This window comes from Octopus bimaculoides, chromosome 19 (assembly GCF_046866305.1).
Source record: "Octopus bimaculoides isolate indiv1 chromosome 19, ASM4686630v1, whole genome shotgun sequence".
NCBI lineage: Eukaryota > Metazoa > Mollusca > Cephalopoda > Octopoda > Octopodidae > Octopus > Octopus bimaculoides.
The window spans coordinates 49,818,788-49,845,449 of NC_142946.1; the positions used below are offsets into that span (position 1 = coordinate 49,818,788).

The following is a 26,662-nucleotide window of genomic DNA, read 5'->3' on the forward strand; positions in this document are numbered from 1 at the left end:
GAAATGTCTTCAACTAGAAATCAAACTAAATTGGGAATCCTGTCTACTCAGAGCTTAACTCTAATTTACCAAAGCCTATGGGACAGGCATAAATATTACAACACCCAATAAGTAAGTGAAAATCCAGAGGAAAGGTCCCTAAGGCAGATATATATGGTTATACTTCACCAATATCTGGCATCCCTCGTGGCTCCATGGATGCAGTGAACATATTGACTTCTTATTCCTTTGTGGCTTATCCATAAGTACAGAGGTGATTATCACTACTTGGGATTAGGCCCCTGCTTCTGGAAACGGCCCAGGTACAGCAGAGTTGGTGAAGTTTAAGTTATTTTCTCTGCAATACCATTGGCCAATGATAAAAAAGGCTGACCAGTAAGTAGGTGACATTGTTGTTTGTAATAAATATCTTGTTCAAGCTAAAAAATAATGAACTACTTCTGTATGAATTTGATAAATGATTGTGGGGGGCATAGACTAAATTTTAAACTGTGCTGTACATTTTATTTCTTTTTTTCTAGGTGCTTGTCAGAAGGAAGAACCTGTGCTATGACCTGCACAAATATTCTAAAACAGAGCAGTTTCCAGTGTTCAGGGGTCAGCTTCAGTCTAAACTAAAGTTAATTTATTTGCCAACGAAACTTGAAATCTAATCTCCATAAAAATAGTTAACTGTTAAAGAGACAAGAAACACCTATTTAATTACCAACCATTGGATAATTGCTGATTAAATGCAGGAGATTAATGGATATTTGACATACTGCCAAATGTGAGAAATGCTGTCTTGTTACTTATCCAAATTCTCATATTATAACTGATTTACTATAGATGTATTAAAGATTCTCTTGCTGCAATAATCCTCTAATCTTTTACACAAGACTAGATCTAAGTGCATTATCATTTGTCAAAGTTAAGCAGTCAAACGAGCCAGAATAAAAAAAGGTGTCTTAATTCTTCATTCTGGATAGCATCTTTTTTTCATTCTTCATTAAACCTTTCACAAGTTCATGTTGTGAACACCTTTCAGACCTACCTGATTGAAACTCCTAAACAAACGGCAGCATCCTGACTATTTGGGGTCGAAATTTTTTTTTTTTTTGTAGCAACTAATGATGCCAACCATAGAAAGACCTGATCAACCCGAGGCTATCGTAGAAGTAGCAAGAGACACATGCCCAATGTTCTACTCAGTGGAATCAAAACCAGAACCATGTGATTATGAAGGAAGCTTCTTCACCACATAGCTATGCCAGTGTGTGTGTGTGTGTGTATCCATTCTTCATGCTGACATGGGTTGGATGGTTCATCACTGTCCAAATCATTTGTTGTGAGCTGCTATTTCCCTAGATTGATGTTCACACCTCTTATTTGGCTTGGTTTTTTTTTCTACTGGAAACCCTTCCTACCATCAACCAATTTGTAGAATGTACCGGGTGTGTTTTCCATGGTATCACCACAAGAGAAGTTGAATAAAAGAACCTCAGTACCCCTAGCATTCTCTACTCAGTTTATCAACTCCTTTACAAAGAGTACTAGGGACATTATATGATCCCAGCACTGAGAGAGATTGGTTCATTCACACCTCACTTTGAGTGAGTGCGAGTTGTTGGTTAGTACCAGAACAGGAGGTTTGGTGCTTTGTAGACAGTATTCTGAAGTCAGATATATAGACTAGGGAGAGGAAATAGGAAGGAAGCAACGCCAGCAGAGAGGCTTGAAGTGGGTAAGGGGAGTAACTGTATATCGGGAATACTCAATAAATAATAGGGTGTATGTTTGATAGACCTAGAAGAGGAATAGAAGAGAGAGAAATGATATCAGGTGGACATGAGTGGGAGGATGAAAGAAAGGAGCAGTAGCATGATGTAAGCAGTAAGGTGATTTAGGATAAAGTTGAGTAGGCAGTGATTGATTAACAGCAGAGGTGGATAAAGGTACGGGTGGATTATGGGATAAGAAAAGGACTATGGAGGCACAATGGCCCAGTGGTTAGGGCAGCGGACTTGCGGTTGGAGGATCGCAGTTTCGATTCCCAGAACGGGCGTTGTGTGTGTTTATTGAGTGAAAACACCTAAAGCTCCACGAGGCTCTGGCAGGGGATGGCAGTGACCCCTGAAATCTTTTAAAAAGGCAGAAAGTTGGCAGACACGTTAGCATGCCGGGTGAAATGTTTAGCAGTATTTCGTCTGCAGCTACATACATATACATATATATATATATATATATATATATTATATTGGAAATATATATATATTATATATATATATATATATATATATATATATATATATATATATATATATATATATATATACATATATATATATATATGTATGTATGTATGTATGTGTGTGTGTGTGTGTGTGTGTGTGTGTAAATATATATATTTAGAAAGTTGTTTGTTATGGCCAGTCAGAGAGTGGCCATTGGTTTCACACCTATAAAGCATTTGTTGTATAGGTGACTCATTAGTCATTTGAGTCTGGCGAGTCACTTACACAAGTAAGTACTTTATGGGTGTGAAACCAATACTCATCTTTGATTAGCAATAACAAATAACCTTCTAAATATACTACTATTCTAATGTTTTAGAGTGTGCTTCTCATCTGGATATATGAATTACTGACTGATATATATATATATATATATATATATATATATATATACATATCAAATGGATGTCTTATAAAACTATTCCGTATATACAATAACAGTCATACCAACAATCCAGCATACCTCCATCATGAACTGTCCCACGGGTATCACTATGGTTTCGACATCTGGGCAGTACCATTCAATCTGGCGGTGTCAGCAGCACTAAAATAAGTGTTGTTTGGGAACAAACATACTTTAGATATCACCACATTCATTCAATCTTAATTCTAGGAAGGATTAAACACTAACATTATTAATTAAACTACAACAAAGAAACACATTTACCCTATGTACAATATTACTGGTAAATAAATTCTATAAGTAAACTTATAACTAACTCCTAAATTATCTAACTAAATAGCAGCCTAGCCCTTGAAATCCAAGCAGATAATATTCCCACCAGTCTTGTGGGTGTGTGGTAAAAAGCTTGCTTCCTAACTGCATGTCACCTTGGTCAAGTGTCATCTACTATAGTTTCGGGCCAACCAAAGCCTTGTGAGTGGATTTGGTGGATGGAAACTAAAAGAAGCCTGTCATATGTGTGTGTGTGTGTGTGTGTGTGTGTGTGTGTGTGTGTATTTGTCTCGCCACCACCCACTTACCACTTGTCAACTGGTGTTGGTGTGTTTACATCTCTGAAACTTAACAGTTTGACAAAACAGACTGATAGAATTCGTACCAGGTTTGAAAAAAGGAAAAACAAGACCAAGGTCTATTTCTTTGACTAAAATTCTTCAAGGCAGTGCTTCAGAATAGCTGCAGTCAAATAACTAAAACAATTAAAAGCTCTATATGACTAATGTAATTTTATCCAATCAACATGCTTCTTACAATATCCAAAGGAACCCAAGATTTGAAACACCATGAATACAAAAACAAACTTGATATTTTATATTAGTAAAAAAAAAATAAAAAAAAAAATTATGTGAAAAACAATTTATGTTACAAGTTGCTATCTCTGTAGTTTGTCATCTATCCTCAGCCGTCACAGCTCCAAACAGGAATGCTTCTAGGTTTTCTCACGAGAAAAATTCCACACAATGTCTTCAACTTTGGATAGTATTAATGCTTTTTTCTTTTTTTGCCCTTCCCTTGTTTGTGCACCAACGTCAAAGCTGTTTAATAAAAAAAATATACCCCCCCCCACAAAAAAAAAAGCTAAAACCCATCAGAAGTAGCTGATTTTAAACTTTATAAACACAGCCCTTTTTTTCTCTACTTTTTTTCACTCTTTATTTTTCTCTGTCTTCCTGTTATCATTCCTTTCTCTAATCTGATATTCTTTTATTCTTTAATTCTTTTTATTGGTTTCAGTCACTGGACTGCAGATTTGTTGGAATACCATTTCAAAGGCTTTTTTTTTTAGTCGAAAATATTGACCTCAATTCTTATTTCGGTTTGAAACTTATTTTATCAAGATCTGTTTGTCAAACTACTAAGTTATGGGAGATAATGAGACACAGTGTAGACAGGGACACTACTTTTTAGATGGGTATAAACATAAACACACACATATCTATTTACTTGCATATCTATATATCTCTTTCTTCTACCCCCCCTCTCTTGCAATACACAGCTTGGTCTGGGAATCAAAATCACTACGTCATAATTGTGAGCCCAATGCTCTAATCAGCAAGCCATGTGCCTTCACATGTGTACACTACATCATATGAAATGTGAAGAATTCCAGACAGTACCCCACAATCTAAAACAAGTTAACTTGGTTTCATATCTCAAGTGCACATGCACAGAGCAGAATATAGTTGACTCCCTTAGTTTCATTGAGGATATATCAACCTCTCTAGAACTGGTGTGATGAAAAATGCACCTGGTGCACTCTGTAGAGTGTGGTTGGTGATGGTTGCAAATACTCGTTAAAATCTATACAGACTTGGACTGTTGGGAGTCAGGCTTCTTGATTATGGACATAATAGAATGTTGGTGATAAGATATAAAGTATTGATTGATTGATTGTTGAAAAATTTATTGATACCTTATTGATTTGGCCATGTTTGATTCCCCATCATTTTAACATGTTAAAATGAGTGGATCTGTAAGGTAACATCTCTCTATGTGCTGATTCTGTATACTGGCATTATTAGAGATCCAATCAAATCATCATCATCATCATAATGAGCAAAGAAATCACAAAAACGTATCAAAAGATACTTTGGAAAGATTGACTTGCTATTCCAAACTTTTGAAAGTGGGTATGTGAAGTTCCTACTGATCTAAAGTGTACAATGAATTTTTGTAGATGTGACACCCTAGCTAAATATCCTGTTTAGTAAGTCATTAACAAATGAAAAACAAAAATCATCAGAAATGGCAGTTCCATTCAACCCTTACATTACCATATTTCTGTTAACATACATCATCTTTGTTGTGATTAATTCTGATGTTAGCGACAACTTTAGTAAAATTGCTTTGTCATTATTAAGCTGGTATTTGAAACATAAATTTACATGAAATTTTGATGCAAGTTATTAACCATTTAGTTTTCGGATAACTCTGTCAAATGTAATGCTTATTCAGTTATACTGTAACATTTAAGAGCTGAGGAATTATGTACATTATTTGCATTTGATGGATATTTGTCCTCATCTTGTTTGTTGTTAACACAATGTTTTGGCTGATATACCCTCCAGCCTTCATCAGGTGTCTTGGGGAAATTTCGAACCTGGGTTCTCATTCCTAAGGTATTTTTTGATGTTGTTGTTGTTGTTCTTCTTCTTCTTCTTATTATTATTCAGGTCACTGCCTGGAATCAAACTCGGAATCTTGGGGTTAGTAACCCACGCTCTTAACCACTACGCCCACAGGCATATGGCGTAGTGGATAAGATATTATCATTATTATTCAGGTCACTGCCTGGAATCGAACTCGGAATCTTGGGGTTAGTAGCCCGCGCTCTTAACCACTTACATTATAAGCCATTGTTTCTTGCTAAGAATCATCAGAGATTTTAACCCTTCCATTTTTATATTTCTTTTAAAATATACTGTCTTTATTTCAATTAATTTTGAAAATAATGGAAAGGATTAAGCAGTTGTACAATTAGATCGTTATAAATTGAATTTGCTACAAATAGAAATTCCAATCAGTGGCTTGAATTACAAATTCACTTTAAAATTATGAGTGCCAGTCTGGAAAATGGATGTTAACTGATGATGATAATGAGATGATGATGATGAAGAAATGCAAAAGATGCAGCTTTCAATTCTTGGAACACTCTTCTCTCAGTGAAATGAAACCTCAAAAAGACATGATAAATGCTGCAAAGATTATTGTTTATCTGAAGTAAGATGGAGAGATATCTAACTCAAAAATAAGTCTCAACATGGCTGGAATTGTTGAAGGAGTCAAGGATTTAGAAGATTTAGATGCTGATTTTGATATATTAGCAAAGGTTGCATTTCAATACTTTCTTTCAAAATTAAGTAATTCACATAATTTTCTTTCAGCATATTTTAGCAGTGTTATTTTGTTGAAATCTTGAATTAAACAGTAATTTTCTTTTGGCAACACTGCTTGAGACATCACATGAGAAAATAAAAAGATATATTTTCTGTTCAAGTTAACCATTAATAAATTACACATGTATATGTATGTATATATATGTATATATATATATATATATATAACACACATATGCCGACAACCTACATATCTTCATGATTCCAATACCCAATCAACAGAAATAGAAAGTGAAATTGGACTACCGAGTCTACTAGATTAACTAACAGAGGATCAAATAAAAAAACAACACAAGCAAAAACTAAATAAAGACAAAAAAGCAACAGTTTCTAGCGTTTTAATTTGCCTATTTCGTCACGAAATATTAGCTAACGGAATAGATGTATTCATTTCGATAATATTTTGTATCAAAATTCGACCCATTAAATTGAAATTAGGTTTTCTCGAAATGGTAAGAGATTAATTGCTTGCTGAGAAAATGCACTTGTCAAAGTCGGTAATTATTACCCTTATAGTCATCTGTAGTTTTCATTTAATGAACATATTTTCTCCTGTTTCTCCAGGCGTTCTTTTTTTTCCCCGTTTATTCAATAGTAGTTTCGTAAAATAATTTTTCTTTTCTAAAAACAAATAAAGCAAACAAAATATAATATACGTTTTTTTGAGTAATATTATATAAGATATTTTTTGAAATTACAATAATCCACAATATCAGCCGGAGAGGAAAACAAACCATTTTTATTTATTTATTTTCCCCATCATTCCTCGTCTTGGAAGTCGTCAAGCATTTGATTAAGCATACGAACATGGCGAGTCCAACGGACGGTGACTGCCTCAATGATCCCAACTTCGCTGTTATCTGTTCCTTTATAGACAAATTTGGGGATAAACTAATACTTCCAGAGATATCATTCGAGGATCTACAGGAATCCATTGAAAACACCAAGGCAGGTAAGGCTATACAAAGGAATCGCCTCTCTTGAGGCGCCGGTACTGTGGGTGTTTGTCCGTGTACATTCAACACACATATCACATCTCCATTTAATATTTACATCCAGAAACCACACACGCACACAAACACACACACATATATGCTCGCGATCTTTTATTCCAAGCTAGCCATTTTATAAGATATCTTTAACCGTTTTCATTCTAGCTCCTCTCTTCCGTCCATACACACAGACACACACACACATTTGCATTCATCTAGAAACTAAAAACAACTGCCTTCTCCACCATATTAAGAGACGTTAGTAGTACTAGTCTTCGTGCATTTTCCCTTTTTATTAAAAAAATAGACACATTATTCTTCGAGTCTGGACAGTTTATTGGATTCGGTTTAAACCACTTTGTTATTAAAATTACATTCTGTAGGCCCCGGGGGGGATGGTTGGAAATCAAAATCGCCCTTAATTATTATAGTATTAATAATGATTAAATGTTAAAAAAACACCTGCATCTTTCTCTTATATAGTTTTTAGGGTAATTTATATTTTATAGTACTTTTTAAAATTCTTTTTGATCCTAATTTGTTTTTTTGTTTTATTTATATTTGTAGAATAAGACGAATAATAACGCGTGCACATATATATATATATACACACACACAGTCACACATTAAAGTGAGTAGCTGCTGCTGCTGCTGCCGATAGCACAAATAATATTGTGAGCTGAAACAGATAAAATATAAACAGCAGCAATTAACTACCAATGGACCTTCCAGCTTAGAACAAGCACCGATGTATTTGTGTGTCTGCATATACAAATATCTATCTATCTATATATATACATACACACACACATCAGTATGTATGTGTATATATATATATATATATATATATATATATATATATATATATATATAGTCTTACGTGTACTCTAAGTTTATGGGAATTGCTTGTGCTTGAAGCTTTCCCTTCTATCCTTTCAACCTACTTTTTTTCTTCTTCTTCCTTCCTCCACCTCTTTAAAAATGTTGCCTTAGCTACGATCGTAGTATTAGCAAATATATGAAAAAAAGGTACTAGTCATATTTGAGAAGGTATAAAATAAAAGATGGCAGGAATGGTTGTGAAGACTAAATGGTAAATGTGCCTGAACTATTATATATATATATATATAATGTGTGTGTGTGTGGTGCTTTCTTAGGAGGATGGTAGGTTAAAAAGGAATATATATTTATGTATATATATATACACACACACTTGTAAGTGTGTAAGCTGTTGGGTTAGGAGATGTCTCAGTATTGGCTGTAGTATTGAACACACACTTCTCGCGCACCACTCGCTACCCATTTCTTGTTTAGCCGCTTCGTAAATCTCGCACTCTTCTAGTAGCCCTGCAAACACACCATAATATAACAGCGATTTTCAAATAAATCGCCATCACTGTTGTGTGAGTGTAATATATGTACGTATATAGCCAGGCGTTGGAGGGTTTTGTGTTTTATATATATATATGTATATGTATTCATATGTGTGTGTGTACGATTGTGTTTGGTGGGGAAATAAAAGACGGTGTGTGTGGGGAAAATAGATGAACGATACCAGCCCATTTTCTTTCTATCTACCACGATGCAAAATATTTTTATTGTTCATACGACATTTTTTTCGTATCTCATTTTTGTTATTGGTTTCGCTTGAAAAATGGGGGAATTTTTTTTTTGTAAAGATAGATTTACATTTTAAAACACAGATTTCCGACAAATAGATTAAAAAAAATATTTGGATTTAGACTGATATTTTTTTTCAATTTATATCGATTCAAGAGCGTTATGTTAATTTAATATTTTTTTTCCGTTATATTTTCCCCATTACTCCAGTTCTACTAAATTTTATTATATTTTCTAGACTTAACTGAAAAAAAATATGTAAAATGTAAATATATTTCTGTTCTCGACTCGGCGAAACTTCCCCCTTTACCCCTCAGGCGTAAGTCAGCAATCTACGAGGAGGTGTGTATGTGTTCTATTTCGTAGCCACTTACCACCGTGGTGTTGGGTCCAACTGCTACCACAGCTCAGAAAGATGCACATTGTATAGTGTATGTAAGTGTGTGTGTCTCTGTTTATTAGTGTTTGTTTGTTTTTCTTTCTTTTTTTTTTACTTTTGAAGGGACGTAACTCTAGATTCTGTTGCTCAATAAACAATAAACTGTTACGTATGATGATTAATCTACCGAAATGGTTCTTTGCAACACTGTTTTTTGTTGGTCTCTCTTTCCTTCATCCCCCGATACAATCATTATTTTGTCCCCCCCCCAAAAAAAAATCCCCCATCTTTGTATGATGTAATATTTTCTGTGTTAAAAGTATTTCAGTAGTTTCCTATGAGTCTTATAATATTAATGTAAAATAAAAAAAACCTAAAGCATAAGGTAACTCCGCGCGCGCGCGCATATATATATACACACACACACCTCTTTAATATAAGAGTGTAGCTGGGAAAATTTGCTTGGAAAGTTAGCCTACTCTGATTCGAAACTGTTGCATGACTGTCCAAGATTACCTACCATTAGGTTTACTGTTATGGAGGGAGGGGGGTTCTTCCGCTCCAACATTATCATTTTTTTTCGTTTGTTTGTCAATATATATATATATATATATATATATATATATATATATATATATATATATATATATATATATATATATATATATATATATATGCGCAGGCCTGTCTGTGTGGTAGGGAGCTTGATTCCCAACCACATGGTTCAGTACCACGCAGAGGTACCTTGGCAGGTGTTTACTATAGTCTCGGGCCGATTTGATAGACGGAAGCTGAGAGAAGCCCGTCGTATATGTGTATATGTGTGTGTATATATATATATGTGTGTGTGTGTGTGTGTGTGTCTTTGTGTCTGTGTTTTTCCCTCCATCACCGCTTGACAACCGGTTTTGGTGTGTTTATGTCCCAGTAAAGTTATGTTACGGCAAAAGGGTGTGATAAAAAAAGTACCAGTCTTAAAAAATAGAAGTCCTTGAGTAGATTTCTTCGATTAAAATCCTTCAGGGCGGTGCTCTAGCATGGCCACAGTCAAATGACAAACAAATAAAAGAACTATATATCTGCGCTCCTGTTCCTCTAGCATACATTCACAACCCTGGGTACTATACACCATTCCGTCGAGGGATCTTTCTATTGCGGGTACTTGCTGACCTCACCTGTGTTGGTGTCATGGAAAGGAAGCATTCACTATGCTCTGTGAAGTGGTTGGCATCACGAAGTGTATCCAGCTATAGAAACCATGACAAAGCAGACATTGGATCTCAGTGCAGGCCTCTGATTCGTCAATTTATGTTGATGTGCACAACCCAGGCCAGCATAGAAAAGGGGATGTGAAAAGATGATGATGACTTCTATCTGTTACTTATGGCAAACTTTAGATGCTCATTCGGTTTTGCTACCCAGTATAAAAAACCCCTTCGGTCATGAATGGTCATGGGATTGCACCGAGGAAGTTACCCTCCGAGACACAAATCTGAGCAAGGTTGTTTATGGAAGACCAGCAGTCGCCCCTCTCCATGCCACCGATGTCATCCAAGGGAAAGGCAAAGCGGCAGATACAGCTTGGCACCAGTGATGTCGCAACTTATTTCTACAGCTGAGTGAACTGGAGCAACATAAAATGAAGTGTCTTGCTCAAGAACACCACACACTGCCTGGTCTGGGAATGGAACTCACTACCTCATGATTGTGATCCTGTTGCTCTGACCACTGAGCCATGTGCCTTCACATGTTACATAGTGATAAGTGCAAAACCTTTCCCATAAGTTAACAATGCATATCTTAGACGCTCCAGTTATTCTTCATGATTCTGATAATTACAGATTTTGAATTTATTGGTTTTATTTTCAAGTCAATTAGTATGGCAAGCATAGTTTAAAATATTTAATTAATGTGTGTTTCTTCCCCCCCCCCACCTCTCCACCAACAGTTTGGCAAGTGGTGTTGGTTTTTTTACATCCCCATAACCAAGCGGTTTGGCAAAAGAGACTGATAGAACAAGTGCCAGACTTGAAATTAATAAGTACTGAAGTTGATTTGTTCATCTAAAGCCCTTCAAGGTGGTGTCCCAGCATGGCCATAGTCCAATAGCTGATACAAGTAAAAGATAAAAGATCTAGAATTTATACGATTCATTTTAAATTTTAAGACTTGTTGATTTTGTCAGGAAGCCAAGACAGGTATCAACCCATACACCAGTTCCTTTTGAGATTATTAAGCTAGGCTTGGTTGTGTGAGGTGCACCTGTTGCAGAACATGTTACTTCCAGTTTGCTATTTGGTTTCCCTTTTTATGTGGATGAATGCTTGGTGTTTGATGGTCATCATGTTGAAGAAAGATCATCAATTTTGATAATTCTTGAATCATAGTGCTACTCATAGCTTAAAAACAAAAATGTATTAGCGACAGAGACAGTGCTAGTAGTGATGAAAGATATATCCTTAACTTTTTTTGTTTTTCTTTTTAGTCAGAAAGGAAGGCCCTGTCCATGACCCTTTAAGGAGGTTTCTGAGACTGGAAAGAAGAAGGGAGGGAGGAAAGCATCCTTAAACCAGAGACATAGCCAGAATGCTTGCAGCAGGGTGGTTTTGTCTGTCAAAAGCATCCAAGGTGCCTGGTGGTTGTTATGTTAATCTGGGTGATGGATTATGCCTACTTATTATTATTTCCAGTGACTTTGCTGTTCATCCTTTCGGGCTAATAAATTAAGTACCAGTGAAACATTGGGGTTGATGTAATCGATCTATCCCTTCTCCCAGAATTTCAGACTTTGTGCCTGTAGTAGAAATGATTGTTATTATTATTATTATTATTATTATTATTATTATTATTATTATTAAGGCGGCGAGCTGGCAGAACCGTTAGCACGCTGGGCAAAATGCTTAGCAGCATTTTGTCTGTCTTTGTGTTCTGAGTTCAAATTCCACCGAGGTTGACTTTCCCTTTCAACCTTTCGGGGTTGATAAATCAAGTACCAGTGAAACACTGGGGTTGATGTAATCCACTAGTCCCCTCCCTCAAAATTTCAGGCCTTGTGTCTATAGTAGAAGGAATTGTTATTAGTTTGTCTGTTGTTGTCGATGTTGACCAAGGACATAACACGCGAGACGAAGATGGGTCATAGTGTGTGGGGGTGGTTGACCAGTCCAATGTGTGCTCAGAAGACTCTGCTGCAAGTCAGGCGCTGGTGGTCTGCTGGAACTGAAGGCAAGGAGTTGGGGGGGGGGGTCTGGGCTTTGCACAGCTCGTGTTTTCTCTGTGCTTCTGCTTTGGTTCGTAGAAGGTGGGACCTCTGTTGGTGCAGTTTTACCAGGCAAGGTGGTCTTGTGCTTGTGCTTTCCAGGTATCAGGGTTGATCTCAAAGCTCTTCAGTGAGGCTTTGAGTGTATCCTCAAAACACTTTGTCCTCCATGTGTGTGCTTGCCTCCTGCTAGTTCACCATAAAACAGTTTCTTTGGGGAGTCTCGTGTCACATGATGTCTAGACAAAAGTACACGTAAAAATACTACACACATATATACATACATGCAAAAATATGCATGCACATGTATATAACAGATTTCTTTCAGTTTTCGTCTACCAGATCCACTCAGAGCTTTGGTGCTGGTGCCATGTAAAAAGCATCCAGTCCACACTGTGAAGTGGTTGACACTTTGAAGAGCATCCAGCTGTAAAAATCATGCCAAAACTGACCTCACTTGGTCCACTCTGTAGGGTGGTTGGTGTTAGGAAGGGCATTCAGCCGTAAAAAATGATGCCAAAACACACAGTAACCTGGTGTAGTCTTCTACCTGGCTGGCTCCTGTCAAACTATCCAATCCATGCCAGCATTGAAGGTAGATGTTAAACAGTGATGATGATGGCTACGATAGAAGATACTTATCCAAGATGGCACACAGTGAGACTGAATCCAAGTTTCTTAACATCACAGTGATGCATTCATGACCTATATTAAATTAAATTAATTATTTCTATGAAACAGCAGACTTAGAAAATAGCATACCAATCTTCTCATGGGGAGGTTAAAAAAATTGTTAGGCTTATGTATATTGGTGAGGCCATGGATATGGTAAATTTCTTTCGGTGTCTGTTAAGTTGGATCTAGTGTTAATTCATAGAGAATGTCTTTGTTCTTTTTTTCACCTGTTTGACAGTTTACATGCTGTGGGTAAAATAACTTCTTTCCTCTGATTTCTTGATAATCAATGCTATGTAGGGAGACCTTTTTTAGTGGGTACTGTTATCCATGTTTGGCATGTGCGTGCATACACACACACACACACACACATATGACAAGCTTCTTTTCAATTTCCTTTTTACCCTGTTATACATGTCTATTTCCTGCACTATTATTCATCTACCTTCTGTCTTCTACCTCTTGTCTCTTGCACTATTATAACCTCATTTGCCTATTCTCTTATACCTTTTACACCTGCACTGCTTTATTATACTTCTGCCTCTTACACAACAACCACCACAATCTCCACCATTGTTGTTTTATTACCAATTTCACAATAGCGAACAAATAATGTTTTAGCCATCAGTCATTTGACTTTGGCCATGCTGGGGTACCTCCTCGAAGCCTTTTTAGTCACAAATCGTCCCCGGGACTTATTTTTCTGTAATCTTCATACTTATTCTATCGGTCTCATTGAATAGTGATAGAGAGGGTCAAAGTATGACACACTGACACACAGAAATTCGTTTTGGCATTTATTATTATAGATATATAGATGACATGACAAGCCTCTTTCACTTTCCATCTACCAGTTTCACTCACAAGGTGCTGGTCGACCAGAGGCGTTTAGTAGAAGACATTTGCTCAAGGTGCTGGTCGACCAGAGGCGTTTAATAGAAGACATTTGCCCAAGGTGCTGTACAGTAGAACTGAACCTGTCATCACATGGTAGCAAGGAGAGCTTCTTAACCACACATCCATACCTGCACCTGTAATAAATTAGTGATTTACATGAGACAGGGACCTATAATCTAATTTCTGAATGCCATATAAATGATTAATGTAGGTAGAGATAACAGGTGTCACATAATTCAGTGGACAAATAAGAATCAGTAGTTTGTTTTGAAGTGGAATTCTATTTTTATTTTGTTATGTTGATGGGTTTTTATTGTTCATAGGTTTTGCTAAATATTTCAGGGTTGGTCTTTATTTTTGTCAAGCAAGTTTATCTTATCAGAAATAATGTTTGAAAGGGATTATGTGTATGCATAAATCTTGTGAATATTGTATATAGGTATTGCTGGGTGCTTAAGAGCCTCACTTTGCAACCATGTGGTTTCAAGTTCAGTCCCACTGTGTGGCCCCTTGGGCAAGTGTCTTCTACTATATAGCCCAAGGCTGACCAGTGCCTTGTGAGTGAATTTATTAGACAAACTGTGTGAAAACTTGTTGTGTTTGTGTGTGTGTGTGTGTGTTTGTTCCTCTCCACCTCGACACCTGATGCTGGTTTGTTTACAACCCTCTTAATGCTGTGGTTTAGCAAAAGAGAATGATAAAATGATGATTATGATGAGGAATTTGATTTAACCCTTTCTGTTAACATAAGCTGCCTTTGTTTCAATTAATTTTTAAAATAAAGAAAAATTTAGTAAAATGACTTTCTCATTATCAAGCTGGGGGTCTGGAACAAATTAGCATAAAATTTTGATAGATTACAATTTAGATCACTTTAAAACAGCAAGTTTTCGTCATAAAACTTGGGGGTGGTCTTAGGCAGGCTGGAATCTAAAGGGTTAAAATCTTATGCTGTTTGACATTATATAAAATTTGTTAAAAGTACTTTGTTCCCCCAACCAATATGGCTCAATATTACTAACACAAGAATTATGTCAGAATTCAACCTTTCCTCATGACACATGATGTTATTTTATGTATTTTATTAAGAATTACACAAGCTTTTGTGTGCAAAGGAACTTTCTTTGTTGATTGTATGTCTAATTTTCTGCGATGGGTTATTGTGATGACAATTTAAGCTAAATGGACTGTTAATTCCATTTTGTGTGTGTGTGTGTTCTTCTATGCCTCATATTTTGGATGGTGGTATATTCATTAAGTATGTTGAGGCAGATTGAAATATGTGAACCCTTTTAATATCAGTCTGCCTGAGATCACTCATACGAAAAGTGTTTGTTTTTAAATTAAAAAATTTCAACTAAAGTCTCATTATATTTCATCCTTTAGCTTATCCAGCTAAAATATTCCACTTGTTTTATGTTCAAACTGGCAAAATTCAGCTTCTCACACCTACTCTAATATATTCTAAAAATATACAATCATATCATTGAAATCTCAAAGCTACAAGATAATACCTGATTAAATTCAAAACATTGGGAATAAATAATTATTACCTTTGATTGAATAATGTGAATGCTAAAGGGTTAATATGAATAATAGCATAAAGTTCCAGTTAGTCAGTACCGGTAAAATGATAATATTTAGAATTTCAACTATTTTAGTAAAACCCTTTCAAAATATGAATATGGTTGAAAAATAAATTGAAATATAGAAACAGCCTACCTGTTAGAAATATAGCCGTGAATGGGTTGAAGTGGAGAGTATAAATTTGAAATTAATAGTTCAGAAAACCAGTCAGTCATCATCATCATCACATTCATCATCATCATCATTTAACATCTGTTTCTCGATACTGGCATGGGTTAGATGGATTGAGAGGAACCAACAAGCTGCAGGATTGCAGTGAGCTCTGATGTCAGGTTTGGCATAGTTTCTATGGCTGGATCCCCTTCCTAATGCCAACCACTTTACAGTGTGTATACTTCCTTTGTTGATGTTCAATGTCCACAGTCAGTTCTGTTTGAAAAAATATTAAAAGAAAATTAGCCCATCCGACACGCACGTAGTCGATTGACTAAATGTCTTGGAGCAATTCCTAACTTCAGTACACCGGATAATGTAATGCATCAATCTAGTCACCAAAGTCCACTGCAGGCAGTGTTCTTTTGTTTTGGATTTGTACTCTGGCACTTTAAGCGTTTTATATCAAGCTTTCAGTTCTGTCCATGCAGACAGAAGTACATAAATGGTTTCTTTTTTTCTTTTTATCTCTCACAATCATATTTGTGATATAGAAGTAGCTAGATAGATACTTGTGGGTTAACTACACAAACTCAACACACAGGATATTAGAAGGTTTGTGTTTTATCTTTTACTTGTTTCGGATGACCATTTCGGGGCACTGCTGTGAAGGGTTCAGTCGAACAAATCAACCCCGGTACTTATTTTCCTTTTTAAGTCTGGTATGACTACCGATCCTATTGGTCTCTTTTGCCAAACCCCTAAATTATGGGGATGTAAACGAACCAATGACAGTTGTGGAGTGTGTGTGTGTTGGGGGCGAAGGGGAGAAATAAACACGCACACACACACACACACACACACAAGGGGCATGCACATAGTTTCTGTATACCAAATTCACCCACGAGGCATTGGTTGGCCCTGGATTATAGTAGAAGACACTTGCCGAAAATGCTGTACAGTGGGACCGAACCTGAAACCATTTGATTGCAAAGTGAGCTTTCTAACCATACAAATATCCATGTGCATAAAGCAATTTATTGATAGTCAAAGATATGTAAATGTTTACCCAGTATCTAACTTAACTGCAGTATTTCCATAGAATACACAGACACAGTGTAAGCAGGAGCATGAACAGAGGTGGGGACACTCTACTCTGTTTGCAGATTGTGTGATCAGAATTAAAGTAATAATTAATCTTTTAGCATTCAGATTAATCTGTCAAACGAAACACTTATTTATTTACATTGCTTTGAATTAATCATGCATTGTCACATAGCTTTGAGATTTTGATTATGTGGTTGTTTATTTTTAGAATGACAGTATAGGGTAGGTGAGAGAGGCTGGCTCTGGCCAGTTTGAACCTAAAGCAGGTAGAATATTTGGGGCTGATGTGACTGGTTTAACCCTTTAACATTTAAACTGGCCATATCCGGCCAAAATATTGTACCTGTTTTATGTTCAGAGTGGTCAGATCTGGCCTCTCACACCAACCCTACAATATCATTTTAAAAATTAACAGTTTCCTCATCAAAATTGCAAAGCTACAAGATAAAGGAAGATTAATTCAAAAGAAAGTGAATGTTGGAGGGCTAAATACTAAAATAAATCACCCTATAAAATTATAATTGTTGTGCAAATTAATGTCTTGGATTATTGAGTGTATGGTCATGAACCATTAGACTAGCCATTATGCTGTACCATCATTGTCTAGGTACGTGATTCCTTTTGGTTCAGTCTGCATGGCTGACATAATAGTTCCCTTTACACTTTGTGGTTTGAATGGTGAGCAGTAGAAGGACATCCTACTGTTAACCTTAATTGTTTAAATGGTTTGCAAAAGAAGAAAAAGAAACATTTGGAAGTCCTTCACTAGCATGTTAGCAGGAAAATTCTTCAAGCAACCAAGGAAGCTTCTGTGCAGTCATTCAACCTTCTAGAAATAGCAGCCAAATCACACTGATTTAGAAAAGGAGGACACATTAGAGAATGTGCTCCTGGGTGCAGTGTACTCAGGAAAATGAGGGATGGTCATGGTTGAATTGCTTTTAAACCTGTCTGCCCAAAGCATTTTCATAAGATTGTCCTAAATGTTCATGCTTGTTTTTAGATTTTTAGCGAGCCCTTGTTTTATACATTCTGAGTAATATATAAGGCTTTTCTCTCACAAGTCCTAAGTTATTGTGATGGTTGACAAAAATTGGGAATATGTTATCATATATGATGCAGAGATGCCAGGGAAATATGTCTTGTGTATTACAGTATCACATGTGATACACAGGTGAAATGTTAATTATATAAATTTATATTTGATCAGACATATTGCAAAAAAAAAAAACCTTCCAAAATCTATTTCGCGAACTGATATATTCAATAAGGCTTAATTAAGATGAAAAGAAACAATAAGAAACATACCGTATTTATATATATATATATATATATATTAAAAAAAAACCTTTAAAAAAAATTTAATTTCCTGCAAAATATAGCTTATTTATTACCACTATCTTCCATTTCATCACCATGACAAATATCACAACCAACCAGCAGCATTTTGTATTGTGTTTCTTTTTCCTATTTGTGTGGATTATAATAGCAGGTTTGACTGGCTGGCTGTGTTTGGCATCACTCCAAAATACTCATCATAGCTTATAGAAGTTTGGTTTGGTTTGGATATTGTTGTGGGAGCAAACTTAGCGCATCTGTACCATTATCACGCATGTAATTTGGTTAGAACTGAGAGTTTCATGGCTAGTTCTGTTTTTAATGAGGACATTACTGAAACTAATTTAGTGTGGTGTACCATGCCTTCATTTATTTAAGACAACTACCTAACCCTCACCCTAACCCTAACCCTCACCTGAAATGAATCTTTGCTGCCCTCTAATTTTCTTTTACTTGCTTCAGTCATTGGATTGTGGCCATGCTGGGGCACTGCCTTGAAGGGTTTATATAGTCCAGTGGTTCTCAACCATTTTTTATCTATGGACCCCTTTGATTACTGTTTTACCCTGGTGGACCCCCATAACCTATAAAACTAGTTTTATAGGCACTTCTTTGAAAATTCCCATTTTGTTTTTCACACATTAACTCGAGTGGTTTGAACTCTGTAAAATGTTAGAGAGAGAAACCAAGCTGTTCCTTTCGGTAAATACATCTGAATCAGAATTTTTTCATGGATCCTTAACATACTACTGTGTGCACCCAATTTACTGCTTTGCTTGCATGTCCCCACCAAACCTTACACGGACCCTCAGGGGTGATATCAACCCCGGTTGAGAATCACTAGTTTAGTCAAACAGCTTGACCCCCCCCCCCCACCATTATTTTTCTTTTTAAGCCTGGTATTCTATCAGTCTCTTTTGCTGAACCACTAGGTTATGGGGATGTAAACAGACCAACACCAGTTGTCAAGCACGGGGGATAAACACAGACACACACACACGTAATTGATTTCACAATAGCAAACCTACAAAAGATTCTTCTAGTACATCTGCTGCCTTGAATAATTTCTGTCTTGCAGTACTTACCTTCACTTTCAAAGTGTAATTTGAGAAGAGCCTCGGCTTCACATGCAATACAGAGCTGGTGACGATATGTGCTGTTGACTTCTTGATCAATTGTCTGACACTTTATTCCTCATCTCCTTCCTTCCTTCCTTTCTTTGTTTCCTCTCTCTTGAGATCGATACAGGTGAAATTATCATAGCTTGAAGAGCTGCCCAACAGAAGCAAATTAATAATTTGTAGTAGGGCACTAGTGTACAGAGCATTCATTGACAATTTTTTTTTCCTGTTTTAGGTTTTTAAATTTATGGCTTTAAATTAAAATTTGTCTTGATATTGACTTCTCATGTGTCCTACACCAACGTTTCATCATTTTCAACGTCCTCTTTTCCATGCTTGCATGGCTCAGACAGAATTTATTTAGGCTGATTTTCTATGGTCAGATGCCCTTCATCCTTTACCTGTTTCCAAACAAGATAATATTTCCCCATGGACAGACATGTTTTCAGAGTATTGGAAATGAGTGACACTGCTTGTATGACAATCACACTATATTCTCCTGTTTCGTACTAATTATCCTTATTCCTTGACCAATAACTTGGAATTTTGCATGTAAGAATTTAATAACACAAATTTTCTTCCAATTTTTTTTGGTTGTCTGTGACACATTAACTCACTGGTTATATGCAATTTAGTAAGCACTCAATGAACATATATATACTGCTGAGACCCCCCTTTGGCCATGACTGACCATGGGATTGCACCTAGAAAGTTACCCTCCCAGGCACAAGTCCAGGCAAAGTTGTTTATGGAAGACCAGCAGTCACCCATGCATACTGGCCTCCCCTCTCCGCGCCACCAGTGTTATCCAAGGGAAAGGCAAAGGCCGATACAGCTTGGCACCTGTGTGTTGTGTGTGTAGTACCGCCTGACTGGCTCCCATGCTAGTGGTACGTAAAAAGCACCGTTCAAGCGTGGTTGATACCAGTGGCCTGTTTCAGTTCTTTCTGCTGAGTGCAAATCCTGTGCAGGTCAAGTTTATGTTTTAACCTTTCATTGTTAATCAATAAAGTACCAATCCTGGACAGTGGATTCATGGAATGTCAGAGTGTTGGGCAAATACACCCTGTGGCATCTGTTTCAACTCAGCACATTCTTTCACTGGTTTAAAAAGAAAAAATAACCTCTAAATAAATGGTGATAGGCTTATGAAATTCTTAAGTACCCAAGTATATCTGCTGACCATTCTCACTGTCAGAAAGCTGACAGGAAAATTGCAAGGGTACTATGCAGCTGTTTGCATACAATGAATGATAATTCTCTCTGTATTTCTCTTTCTCTCCGTCTCTCTCTCTCTACACACACACATACACACACTATGGACTCTCCTGTTGAAGACAATATATGAGCGTTCAGCTTTTGTTGAATGACCTGCACAAATGATTTGTTTACAGTGATCAAATGTTTGCTCACTCCCTCCATCAAATTGGCATTACCTGAACATGTACACAGTATACCATGTATCAGGTGACAAAGTGATTGCAGAGCAATGTGAGATGAAGTGTTTTGCTCTAGTACATAATGCACCACCCAGTCTACGAATTGAAACCAGATTCTCACAGTTGTGAATGCTATACCCTAATGACTAGGCCATGTGCCCTCATCATCATTTAATCTCTCATTTTCCATGCTTTGGTATAGTTTCTATAGATGGATGCCTTTCCTAATGCCACCCACTTTACAGAGTGTGCTGGGTGCTTTTTTTCATGGTACCAGCCATCACTAAGTGAGGTCACCAAGCAGTTCAGTTGCTAGGCAAGACCCCTAAAGTGAGTGGGGTACAGTATTGAGGGATGTGAAAGCATGAGAGAGGGACAGGAACAGGTGTCTTGCTGAAAAAGTGAATACATAGCTTCCTCAGGCGAAGATAAAAGTTGAATATGAGAGAAAGAGAATTGAATTAGAGGGAGAGAAAAGACAGGTGGGTAAGTGGGTAGGTAAGTGCACAAGAGTGTGATGAACCTTTGTGACTAATGAAGAAATGATTATCATTAGCATTATCACTCTATTGAGTTCAGGTTATTTTAATTTTACATAATTTTGTATCACTTGGTTGTAGGGGATTGATGACTGGGCTTTCACAAGAGTTTCCTCATGTACCTGATACACAAGGCTTTTTTTTTGTGGGATTATTTCATGGAATGGGTCCTTATTTATTTAATGAAAAATTTATTGCTTGTTAACATTGGAACTGAATGGTACTTATTCTATCAGTTTCTTTTGCCAAACCACTAAGTTACAGGGGACATAAACAAACCATTACCAGTTGTCAAGTGATAGTAGTGGAGGAGACTAACAGAAAGACACACACACACACACCCATACATTTAAACATATATACACTGGGCTTCTACACAGTTTCCCTCTATCACATTGACTCACAAGGCATTGATCAGTCTGGGGCTATAGTGGAAGATACTTGTCCAAGATGCCCAAACAGTGGGTTTGAACCCAAAACCACATGGTTGCAAAGTGAACTTCTTAACCATACAGCCATGTGTGCACCTGTTAGTCAATTCTAATTATATTAACATGCAAATAAGCTTAACAAACAGTAGATCCGTTATCCTTCTTAACTATTATTTTGTAAGCAGTTTTCTTTCTGTTATCTTTCTCATTATTTATCTTTCTATTTCTCTACTTCAAATTACTAATTTTTATTGTGTGGCTAAGTCTTGGAAAATTTAATTAAAATTCCATTGATTTAAAAAAAAAAAAATTATTATTCAATCGTGTTTCTTTTTGAAGTTTAAATTGTCTTTTTACTGTTAGGGTTTACTATTTCTTGTTTCTCCCCCCAAACTTAGATGTTACTTATATTCCCAGTTGTATTCAGAAAAAGAGCCATTAATGTAAATGATTTCACTGCAAAAGTTTTCGATGTAAACGAGTTTTAGATAAAGCACCAGTTTGAAATAGATAAGAGAAATTGGCCCCACTGATGGAACATGATTGCATTTTCTATGTTAGCTTGGTCCAATATATTTGTTATATTGTATTGAATGTTGCCAATCAGCCCATTTAATTTCTCTCCGATCAAGTTACCAATCAATAGAGCTTCTATGTGGTAACTTGTCCTCTTCAGTCTAGCAGCTGAATTTCTATCATGCATTTTCCTACTCTCAGAAGACCTTAAGAGAGCTATGCTCTCGAGAGATCACTATGGTTTATACCAGTTTGTTAGACATCACACTTCTTTGTCAGCCTCTGGGAGAGAAAAATCAATATGATCATTGATTGTATGAGTAATATGTTTCAATTTTTAACCCTTTAGCGTTTAAGCTGGCCAAAATATTTTACCTGTTTTATGCTCAAACTGGCCAGATCTGGCACTTCATACCTACTTGTTTTATGTTCTAACCAGCCATATCCAGCCTATCACACCTACCCTTCAATTCCATTCTAAAAAGAAACAATCACATCAAAATATCAAAGCTATGAGACAATATATGATTAATTAAAAACAATGAATGAAAGAGCAATACAACTGACAGAACATCTGAATGCTAAATGGTTAAACCGGTTATATCTGGCCCCAAATATCGTACCTGTTTTATGTTCAAACCAGCCAGATCCAGCCTCTCACACCTACTCGACGTTTGTTCCTCTGAACATAAGCAGTCACATCATTGAAATCTCAAAGCTGTGAGGTAAGGCAAGATTAATTCAAAACAATGTGAATGAATAAACATTATATTTGACAGAGAAATCTGAATGTTAAAGGGTTAAGGGAGTTTGTCTGCTATTTCTGACATATCAAGTCTCCGCAAAGAGGCCACCTCTTTGCTTGGTCACTCTATGTTGATATTTCTCTTTTCCGATGTTTGTTTCTTTTTTCTTTATAATCCAATATCTTTGGCTGGTTGTATAAACTTCCTGTTATACATTAAGAAAAATGTAGTGAATTAGCCAACATATATATTGTTGAGTCAGAATTAATATATTTTATACAATAATGTGCATGTTTCATATTTTCATATTTTTGAATGCTTATATTTTGCTAAGAACAGTGTTTATCTTTCAGTAATTTTTAAAAGATACGTTCAATCTTTGCTATTCTGCTTTATTTGGTTGTTTTTCATTTGATAATCCATCTTGTGCTATCAATTTATCTGGAGCTTAATAAATTAGATTGGATTGAAACCCAAGCATGCATGTTTCACTAGTCAACAGAACGAGGCAGATAACATGAAAGAGAGGGGGGAGGGAAGAAAGAAGAGGGAAAGAGGGAGACAGAAAAGGAATAAGTGAACTGTAGTGGTTTGTGATTGGCTTTTAATCACTTCACTGAGAAGAGATCTGTTTGACATAATATGGAGATTGAGGAAGCTGGTTTCTGTAAATTTTAAGGTCGACGATGTCCTAGCAGTTGGATTTTCATATAGACATTCCCACACATTATAGAAATGTGTTTCTGGAAATCTTATTTTTCATTGGCTGCCTTGTGGGGTGGCAGTCAATGAGAAAATACATTTTGTGTTATAGAATTCCACTTTACAAAAGATCTTCAAGAGCACAGTGCTTCTTGTAACACACAGTAAGGACATCTTATTTCTAGCAATACTGGTACTACTTAGCACCCTCTGTCACTTTAGTGACGTCTATAAATTTGTTTTTTGGGTTGTTAAAACCCATATACATACATATATATATATATATATATATATATATATATATATATATATATATATATATATATATAAACCATTCTTAATCCAAACAAGAAGAAATGAAGTTGAAAATGCACATAGAATATATGAGGATTAATTTATATTTTAAAACACACACACACACACTTTGCTGGTTTCACATTTGATTTTCAAAAGTGTATGTTATGTGGAGTTGCATTGCAAGTTGTCTTTTCTGGCTGTTGTAAAAATTGTTGGTTTTTATAGAAAGAATGTTAATTGGCTTCTCTGTATAGGAGAAAGATCTTTCATTTTCATCAGTAACTAAGTTTCCTCATTTACCTCAGGTTATAGGGTGGGGCGTGGTGTTTGTGAGTGCTGCCGCTATTAACAGCGTACAAGTATTATTCTCCCTATCTCAATGTGTGTGCGTATGTGTTAATAACATTAGTGTAAAATTCCAATAAATGATATAACATCAAAAAGGGGAGCAAGCAAACACAGGGGTATCCAGTCTCTTTTATTGATGAAAAACTGGGTCAGTCATAAACTGTTACATTTCAGATCTTCTACTCTTTTAAGTTCTTGGTAATCACTCTGTCTCAGCTACTCTCTTGTGATGACTTCAGTCTGGTAACACACATCCCTTCGTTCTCATTAAATTATTTGTTAATGTTATTCGGTTCAAATTCATCATCATCATCATCGTTTTAACATCCACTTCTCCATGCTTGCATGGGTTGGAGGGAGTTGTGTCGAAGCAGATTTTCTATGGCTGGATGCCCTTCCTGTTGCCAACCCTCACCTGTTTCCAAGTCAGGTAATGCTCCCCCCTGGCTGGATGTATTTTCATGGAAAACTGGAAGCAAAGGGCACTGCTTGTACGATGGTGACAGTCGTTTACAACAGCCACAGTCTCAAAACAAGGAGACACCAACTCTCTCTCTCTCTCTCTCTCGCACACACAGAGGATAGGCTTCTTTCAATTTCCATCTGCCAAATCAGCCCATATAGTTTTGGTCAATCCTGGGCTTAGAAGAAGACACTTGCCCAAGGTTCCACACAGTGGGATTGAACCCAGAACCCAGTGGTTGCAGTTCTTTTATTTCTCACATTAGTCAGTTCTCTTTCCGTTTTCTTCTTACTCTCTATTTATTTCTCTCTCTCTCTCTCTCATGCTTATGTGCATCCATGCAAACAAACATGTCTAATTTTATAATAAAGGATGGCAATCTATCTTGCTAGTGTCTTTCTTCATCTCTCTACCTCTCGCTTACTAATTGTTGTAAATTTCTCATATTCCTCCACTGGTGGTTAGCATTCACAAGATTATATTCTCTTCTAGCAGTAATACATCAATAGGCACACAGAACACATAAAATTATATATATGGGTGCTTTCAAGCCTTCCCCCTTGTTCTGTATTGTCACAAGACAATAATATAATAAATTACTGCTAAGATAGTTAACACCAATCAAATGATATTAAGTTAGTTGAAACCACCAATTTAAGACAAGGCTAAACAACAGCCTCACTGCAGTGCTTATAATGTCGACCTTTTACTTCCTTTGTCTTGTTTCTCTGGTACAGCAGATCTTAGCTTTATTGGTCTTTATATAAGGAGTTGGTTTCCTGCTATTTTACACACCTTGGGCAAATGTATGCTACTATAACCCCAGATTGACCAAAGCCTTGTGAGTGGATTTTGTTGACAGAAACTTGAAAGGCGGCAAGCTGACAGAATCGGTAGCACGCCGGGCGAAATGCTTAGCGGTATTTCGTCTGCCGCTACATTCTGAGTTCAAATTCCGCCGAGGTTGACTTTGCCTTTCATCCTTTCAGGGTCGATAAATCAAGTACCAGTTACGCACTGGAGTTGATGTAATCGACTTAATCCCTTTGTCTGTCCTTGTTTGTCCCCTCTATGTTTAGCCCCTTGTGGGCAATAAAGAAATAAGAAACTTGAAAGGGCCTCATTGTGTGTGTGTGTGCGCGCGTGCATGCCTTTGTTCTGACATTATGTGATGTTTGTACCAGGGCTGTGGAGTCAGAAACTATTAAGGGGTAGCTGAAGTTGGAGTCGGTAAAACTATATCGACTCTGACTCACAATATCTTTATTCTTTAATATAAACCAGTTGTAACATATAGCTCAAAGTACAAGCGTATATATATGCTTTATGAGATATGTAGACCACAATCATTTAATTACATAAAGAGGAGTCAAAGTTGGAGTCAGTGGTGCCAATAGTAGAGGAGTCAGAGTCGAAGTTTTTTGCTTTGACTCCACAGCCCTGGTTTCTATGGCAGCGAGCTGGCAGAATTGTTAGCATGCTGGATGAAATGCTTAGCAGTATTTTGCCCGTTGCCACGTTCTGAGTTCAAATTCCGCCGAGGTCGACTTAACCTTTCATCCTTTCGGGGTCGATGAATTAATCATCGGTCGAGTATTGGGATCAATCTAATCGACTATTCCCCCTCCCCTCAATTTTAGGCCTTATGCCTACAGAAGACAGGATTATGTGATGTTTGTAAATATGCATTGCTGTCATACAAACGATGTATCATTTCCAGTCTTCTGTGAAGAAAGCAACAAAAAGAACATGTCTGGCTATGGGAAATATTACCTTGCTTGGAAACGGGTGAGGGTTGCTGACAGGAAGGGCATCCAGCCATATGAATTTCGTCTGACCCGTACAAGGATAGAAAAGTGGATGTTAAGTGGTGTGGATGATGATGATGGTAGTCTCCTCATTGCTTTTACGTCTGTTTTTTT

At 36.6% G+C, this 26,662-nt stretch overlaps 1 protein-coding gene and 1 long non-coding RNA gene across 5 annotated transcripts in view; one reads left to right on the top strand and one right to left on the bottom strand.

The window, feature by feature from the left end:
* Positions 1 to 4,686: 4,686 nt before the first annotated feature.
* Positions 4,687 to 26,662, bottom strand: part of LOC149131864 (uncharacterized) — a 40,377-nt gene continuing 18,401 nt past the window's right edge. The window contains exons 2-3 of the long non-coding RNA XR_016237440.1: positions 15,676 to 15,969; positions 4,687 to 6,752 (exon numbers count right to left, since the gene is read on the bottom strand). This is a non-coding gene — a long non-coding RNA (uncharacterized LOC149131864). The remainder of the gene's footprint in view (positions 6,753 to 15,675; positions 15,970 to 26,662) is intronic.
* Positions 6,900 to 26,662, top strand: part of LOC106877384 (uncharacterized) — a 55,210-nt gene continuing 35,447 nt past the window's right edge. For all 4 annotated transcript variants that reach the window (XM_089337660.1, XM_089337662.1, XM_089337663.1 and 1 more), the window contains exon 1: positions 6,900 to 7,083. In XM_089337660.1, coding sequence (XP_089193786.1) covers positions 6,939 to 7,083 — 145 coding nt within the window. In that variant the 5' untranslated portion in view covers positions 6,900 to 6,938. The remainder of the gene's footprint in view (positions 7,084 to 26,662) is intronic.